Source organism: Chrysochloris asiatica, unplaced genomic scaffold (genome assembly GCF_000296735.1).
Source record: "Chrysochloris asiatica unplaced genomic scaffold, ChrAsi1.0 scaffold00048, whole genome shotgun sequence".
Taxonomy (NCBI): Eukaryota; Metazoa; Chordata; class Mammalia; order Afrosoricida; family Chrysochloridae; genus Chrysochloris; species Chrysochloris asiatica.
In genome coordinates this window covers 5,756,443-5,764,219 of record NW_006408566.1, presented here as the reverse complement: position 1 = coordinate 5,764,219, position 7,777 = coordinate 5,756,443, and the positions used below count along the sequence as shown (strand labels likewise).

Here is a 7,777-nt window from a genome sequence, read left to right as displayed (position 1 = left end):
ATTCGTAACCACTACGCTACCAGAGTACCATACTTGTATATTGTGGTTAAGTTTATATCAGATGCCATGTAAAGCACATGGATCAGAAAAGGCAAAAATTGTTCACTTTCTTCCTGGGAAATCTCATATTTGAAGTCTCTTCTCTATTGAAAGATTTTGGCACTGTTAAGATAGAAAAATAAGAAGGGTAACAATAATAGCAACTAAAAGATATATAGTTTCCTATATGTCAGGCACTGTCTCAACCATTTTGCACACATTAACATTTAATCCATAGAACAGCTTTAAGCGTTTGTGCTATTATTAGCCCCATATTTCAGATGAGGAAGCTGAGACACAGAGGATGAAGTAACTTGCCCAAAATTGGCTAGTTAATAAATACATTCATATATAGTCAGGCTAACTCCAGGACACATCCTATCCACCACCACTGTGAATCTTTTAGGAGACCTTTGAGCATAGGGTGAGAGGAGTATTTCTATCGTTCAGTGCCTCCAAGGTAAACACACTAACTAGAGAGGTATCCTGTACTAGGCTCTTGCTTGGGGGCAATACTGAGGCCTGATATGCTGACATTGCAAGTGTTAGATAGGATTCAAGGAACAGGAGCTGAACCAGCTGAGCCTTCAGATATGTTCCAATGCTGAGATCCCACACTCCCATGTGCCAGAAGCCCGAAATAGCATGATGGGAAACAGTTCTTGGTTAGCCACAGACACCTGGCTGGTTGTTTTGGCATCATAGGCCATTGCCTACCATCAGGGGAGACAAAGGCCTAGTGAGCAACTGAAGGGCCACAAGGAAGCCAGAAGGAACACTGAGTAAGATACACGAAGGGCTAGGGAAAGTCACACTGGTAGACAGTCACATAGAAATTGCTACACATGTGCCCAAAGTAATGTAACATCATAATACAAAAGTCCACCAGAGGGGCAGGTTGAACAATCTAGGTACATTCAAGCAACAGGGCATTACATAACTGTGTAAAGAATGAGACAGATGAATGTTTTTCCCAAATATCTTCAAGATATTAAAGTGAAAAGCAACCTAGTTTGTAACAATTAAAGGTGGCAAGTGGAACAAGGCAAAATCAGGGCAATCACTAGGTGCAGGGCTGTGGGCTCCTTCCTAGCATATGCCTACGAGAGCAAGGAGTTTCAGTATGCTTAGCAGGAGGAGGGGCAGTTTGTTCTTCCCTAGATATCGCAAGGGGAAGGAGGGATAGAATCTAGGGTTTGAGTTGACATTGGTGTGGACATTTTGAAGTGTTCAGTCTGTGTCTCTACATATGTGTAGTAGGTTCTCATTTGCATAAAAAGGAGGGAATGTTTACATAGACACACACCCCTCCAGCACATGCACAAGATATTTCTGAAAGAATACACAGAATATGTGTAAACTAAAATTGGTGGCTGCCTCTGGAGATGTGGAGGAGAGCTAACATGACATAGTTCCCTTGAACTTAAAAAAATAAACAAAAAACTATGTGTGTATATTTATTTTTCAAAAATGAAAACAATGTAAACAGCTTAAACAGCCTCTGGAATGAAAGCTTTGGAGGCCTCCTTGGAACCTGTGTGCCTTAAAGTACATGTAACAATGAAGCAGGTAGATCATTATTAAAGAACCAAACTGCTTTCCTTGAGAGAAACACAATAGTTGTTCCTTTACCTCCAGCAAAATGTGCTCAGAGTCCTCAGACTTTACGACCCTCTGGTGTGGCACTGCAGGATAAAGCACGTACAGTGAGGTTAGTTTGAACCACAAGGTCTGTGGTTCAAACTCACATGTCGCTCCTCAGAAACCCTATACAGGGTCACTATGAGTTGGAACTGACTCAATGGCACTGAACAACAACAACCATTTCTTGAAACGAGGCTGAAAAACCATGAGCTTTGGAGAAAAGGCCTGGGGTCACTGGAACGTTATCCATTTGAGCTCATAAAAGATTAAAATAGCAACCATGAAGTATCTAAACTAAGTGTGGTTTCAGAGGGCTTCCAGGCGGGACTTGTCAGCCAGAGAGCTTGCTTCTTACAAACACTGAGAAGCAGCCAGTTTCAAAGCAGGCAGAGCAGACGCCTCACCTGGTGAACACAAGCGGCTCCTACACCCTGTGTGGCCCCTCCCACATCTGTGGAAGCAGTGCTCTGGCAGTTTGGCTTTCCAAAGCTGCCAGTCAGGTTCCGAGTAGAACCAAGGGCCAGGCTGTGCAGCAAACAGAAACAAGCAGGCCTTCAGAAGAGCACCACCCACACATACCCCCTGTAGTTGGCCAGGGTCCTTTGTGGAAGTCTGTCCTGAGGCAGTAGCCTCTTTCTGAATATTCTGGAATTTGCCCAGTTCAAGGCAAAAGTAGGGGATTCTGCACTGGGGAATGTTGGAGGCAGGTCCAGACCAAAACATCTTGTACAATTTGTCACTTGACAAATGAGGAAGCTGAGGCCTAGATGGTCAGTTTTCTTACCCCAGTGTCAGAATTTTTAAGTACCTAGGGTTTTCCTTCCCCAGGGCTGTTTTTTATTATCTTGTTGTTTGTTGTTAAGTGCTGTCCAATCAGTTCCAATTCATAGCGACCCTGTATGGGGTTTCCAAGGAGTGGCTAGTAGGTGTGAACTGCTGACCTTGCAGTTCAAACTGACCTTGTGGTCCAGTGATATACCTACAGTGCCACATATCCTACTCCCCACTTGATTGGAGTCTTGGTGTGGTGCTGTAGGATTAGCACTGAACTGCTCCTCAGACTCTTAGCTCTTATACAGGGTGGCTATGAGTTGGAAGCCACTTGATGGCATATAATAACCCCCACCACCTTTAGGTTCTATTGGGTAGCACAAACAGTTTGTGTTCATTGACCAACCCAAAGGTTGGTGGTTCAAACCCACCCATCAGCACCACAGAAGAAAAGCTTGGCAGTTTGCTTCTGTAAAGATTACAGAAGCAAAGATTACAGAAGCCAAGAAGCCCCGTAGGGTCACTATGAGTCAGAAGTGACTTGATGAAAATGTGTTTGGTGTACTCATCCCTAAAGACACAGTCCCTGTGTGCAGATGGCTCACAGACATGCCAAAAAAAGGTGACAGTACAAAGAATCCACATGTCAAGAACCTAATGGGTGGCTTCTTCACTGTTGTGAAGTAGAGGGAACAGTCTCTAGGGACCCATGTGAACGAGGAAGGCTTTACGCAGGAGATGGTGGAGCACATGTAAGCAGAGTGGAAACTTGCAGTAGAGGCAAGTACAGTGGTGGGACTAAGAGAAACGTGTGTTCAGTGAAGACCAGGATGTTGTGAGTAAACTAGCAACTCCGGAGGGAAGTGTAGGAAAGTGGAAAAAGGCTATTGTGCAGGAGCTTGATGGCCTGGCTAAGGGCTTGAAACGTCACTGTGGATGCCAAGTGGTGGTGGTGGTACTTGTGTCAGTTCACCATGTCGGTTCGGACTCACAGACACCTTGCATAGGGTTTCTGAGGCTGTAAATCTTTATGGGAGCTGAAAGTCTTATCTTTCTCCTATGGAGCATCTAGTAGATTCAAAATATTGACCTGGCAGTTAGCAGCCCAGCTGGTAATCCACTACGCTAACAGGGATCCTTGTATGTGTTGGAAGTCATAAAAGACATTGGAACTCTGCTTTAGAAGGATCAAATAGTCGGTGTGTCGAGTAGGTTATCAAATGTAAGGAAAGGCTGAAGCGTAGGGACCAATTTAAACCTATTAAAAGAAAAGTTGGAAAAAGAGAATTCTATGTTGCCGCTGGTGTTGCCACGAGCTATAATCCACCCAGCAACAGCAACACAAAAGGGAATGTTGGCGACAGCAGTGGTGTCGTGCTAGAATTCTCACCTTCCTTGCATATTATTTCTGGTGATCTTTCCACATGCACAGCCACCACCCGTCTGCCAGTGGAGGCTTGCACGTTGCTGTGATCCTGAACAGGTTTCAGTGAAGCTGCCAGGTTAACGTGAACTGGAAATAAGGACCTGGCCAAGGAGCTCTGGTAGCATAGTGGTTACGAATTGGGCTGCAAACCTCAAGGTCAGGAGTTCAAAACTACCAGCTGTTCCACAGGAGAAAGATGAGGCTTTCTGCTCCTATAAAGATTTACAACCTCATACAGGGTCTCTATGAATTAGAACTATCTCTACGGCACATAACAACAACATCTACTTCTGAAAAGCAGTCAGTGTAAACCCTGTGAATCACAAAAGCCCGAGCCTCTTGTGCATGGGGTTGTCATGAATCAGGGGCCAACTTGATGGCTGGTGTGGCACTGTGGGTTAATGCGCTTGACTGCCAGGTCGGTTTGAACCGCAAGGTTGGTGGTTCAAGCTCGCCAGCTGCTCCTCGGAAACCCTGTACAGGGTCACTATGAGTCAGCACAGACTCAATAGCACTTAGCAATACCACCAACAACAAAAGAAATGTTAATAAGGTGGCAAGGACTTGGAATTTGGAAAGGAAAGAGAGATGACACTGAGGGGCTGCTGACCAACTGGAAAGAAAGAATAAACAAGAGAATGAACAGACAGAATAGCTAGAGAAAAGGGAAGAGGAAAGGGGCTTCCAAAAAATAAAGTAATTTGCAGGGGTCTTTCTTAAAAGCTGATCTGACAAGGTTATTATTCTGCCTAAAACATTTTAGTAGTTTATAAATGTCAAACCCCTTAGCATATCTTAAAAGGCCCTGATGATATAATAAGACTCCCATTTCCAAAGCTTCCGTTGGCCAGTCATATGAAATAACTAGCAGGTTCCAGAATATCCCATTCCTCCTGGCCTGCCACCTCCCCCAATTGGAAAATACTGCTAGGGCTCAGCTTAGCAGCATTACCTTATCACCTGTCAGGTGTGATCATAAAGCCTCCCCTGACTCTTCCTCCCCGAGAGAGGCGAGGCCAGCCTTTCCTTTGCACTGACTGTGTCTGTGCTAGAGAAGCAAGTAGTCAAGTTTGATTCACATTAGAAGCAGTCTGAGCTGATTCATGAGGGTTGGAGAAAGTCTGCATTGCTGCCTCTCTGCCTCCAATGTAGATTCCCTGAGAGTGTTTGTCTCTTACCTTGCAAAGTTGAGGACCCAATATCCCACCCAAGCTGAGTAGGCAGTGCAGGCTGCGAGGCATCTGGGAAGAGTGAAGTCGGGTTTCAAAGTTACTTTCTTTCACCTTCCTTCTCTCAGGAAAAGATGCAGCTATCCTTGGACAAACTCCTAATAACCGGACACACTCCTGAAGAACCTGAGACTGTGGTCATCAGTGAAGTCATTCATCAAGTGGCCCCAGCCTTCAGACATCCCCATTGCTCCAACTGGCCAAAAAGGAGACAAGGAGTCCAAGGTCACTATACCCCTGATGAAGACATAACACCTCCCAGAACCCTCACAGCTGAGACGAGACAACTAGGGGATCTGTACCAGGTGCTGGGGGGCAGAGGCTCAAAACCTGGAATCCCAGTCAGCTCCTTGACAGTCTTCCCAGTGGACTACCTTCCCACCCACGAGGGTTACTTACCCTCCAACATAGATTATCTCCCTTCACATGAGACTGCTAGTTCTGAGCCTCTGGAAGAGCTAGAGCCTCAGCACATCACCTTGTCTCTGTTCCCCTCAAGTTCCCTTCTCCCACTCAGTTTCTCCTATGGTGAGAAGCTGACTCTAGATCAGATAAAGATGGGGTGTGACTGACTCCCTTATGCTCTGAGAGATGACACTTGACATCAATGAGCCCCCAACTAGCACAGCACATCCCATTTACTCAGTCCCTTCTCCAAGAGGGGTAACATTACACATTCTAGTAGTTATCACCTGGGTGCTGCCATCAAGTCTGGGTGCCACTGGTGAACAGGCAAGTCAGCTCATGGTGATTGAAGTTTTAGGGAATGGTTTATCACCCAGACACTTCATCTTGCCTTCTCCAGAGCCTCCTTAACATTATGCCCATCATCCTGTGGAGACATCAACCTGGGCTCCTGGCAACGTTCCTGGCTATGCTGGACAGAGAGGGAAAGAGGAAGAAGAAATCAAAACTCTTAGTAGCAATGATAAACAGTCCACAGAACCATTCTTGCAACAAATATGTATAAAGTACATACTCTATAACAAGCCTTATTCTCTACATTAGTACTGTGGAACAGAACTTTCTAAGATGATGTTGTTGTTGTTGTTAGGTGCCATGGAGTCGGTACCAACTCATAGCGACCTTATGCACAGCAGAACAAAACACTGCCGATCCTGGGCCAACTTCACTATTATTGCCACACTTGAGCCTAGATGATAGAATGTTCTGTATCTCTACTGTTGAATACTATAGACAATAGCAACATGAAACTGTTGACTACTTGGAATATATTTATCATGACCTAAGCACTGAATTTTAATAATTAAAATACACACAGTGGCTTGTGACTACCACAGTAGATAGTGTAGCTCAAGATGGTGACTACACTGTTGAGTAGAAGAGTCTTCAAAACAAATTAGCCTAGTTTTATGGACAAGGACATAATCATGCATAAATACCAATTATAAAAGGGCCCCAAGATAATTACTGTCCTATTTGATGAAGCCTACCTACACAACATTATTTTCTCATTTTTCTTTGTTTTGCTATCCTACTGCGATTTGGTTTGGTTTGGGCCCTCTTTCAATGTATTTCAAAGAGCGGGTTGGAGTGCTACAGTAAACTCAATTGTAAGACTTTCAGCAAGTTTTCCTCATGAAGACTTACGGTGGTCCTCAAGCAGTTTAACTTGAGCCCGGAAGATAATTCTCTTTTCAAAGGCATGCACTGGGAAACTGATGCATGCTTTACACCTTGAGAGCTGTGGGTCCTGGCTTATCGCCCTCCCTGCTCCCTTTATGCCTTCGCTATTAATACTTCTTCCATTGAGCTACTGGGATCAGCTTATCCAAACTACTGAAAGAATAGGATGAAAAGTCCAACTCACACCCCAAATCTAACACTGGAACTGGGACAACTTCTCAATTATCTTTTATTTGGATTTCTATGTTAAAAAACAGTTACAGGTGTATTTTTTGTTGTTTGTTGATGTTAAGTGCCATGGAGTCAATTTCAACTCAAAGTGACCCTGTATAGGGTTGCTGAGGCTTGAGCTACAGACCTTGCGGATCAAACCACCCTTATAGTCCAGAGCATTAACCCTCAGTGCAACACCAGGACCAGTATACATACATATACTTCTTCCCTAACTCACCAAACTAGTAATGTCCAAACTAATTCACAGTCCCAAACCTACTGCTGTCTAGTCAATTCTGACACAGAGCAACCCTAGAGAACAGAGGAGAAGTGCCTCACAGAGTTCTCAAGGCTGTAATCTTTATGGAAATAGACTACTGCATCTTTCTCCCATTGAGCAGCTGGTGAGTTCAAACCACTGACCTTTTGGTTAACAGCTGAGGACTTTAACCATGATGCCACCAGTGCTCTTCAGTTCAAAGCCCAGTCCTATATAAATAACTATTCTCTGCATTTTTGGTTTACCAGACTTCCCAGAGCTCTAGGAGCTGATGTTCATGTTGAAACTCTATACCTCCTTGCTTCCTGACATCCCAGACCTAATAGTTACTTCTCCCAGGCTCTCTTTAAAAAGCCTAACATCTTTCTTTACATTTCTATTTTGCTTTTCTGATACCCTTTCACATCATGGTTTCTTGCTTCTCAACATTAGCTATGGCTTGTTTGCACCTAGGGTGCAGTGCCCCTCCTTCACTGCTTTCTTGCAATACCCATTTTCCCTACCTTTGGTTTTCTTTGGATTATGTGC

General features: G+C 44.4%; 1 protein-coding gene across 2 annotated transcripts in view; it reads left to right on the top strand.

The window, feature by feature from the left end:
* The window catches only part of IL12RB2 (interleukin 12 receptor, beta 2), a 123,799-nt gene extending 118,118 nt beyond the window's left edge, over positions 1-5,681 (top strand). For both annotated transcript variants that reach the window (XM_006862431.1, XM_006862430.1), the window contains one exon: positions 5,178-5,681. In XM_006862431.1, the coding sequence (XP_006862493.1) occupies positions 5,178-5,681 (504 nt within the window). The remainder of the gene's footprint in view (positions 1-5,177) is intronic.
* Positions 5,682-7,777: the final 2,096 nt, after the last annotated feature.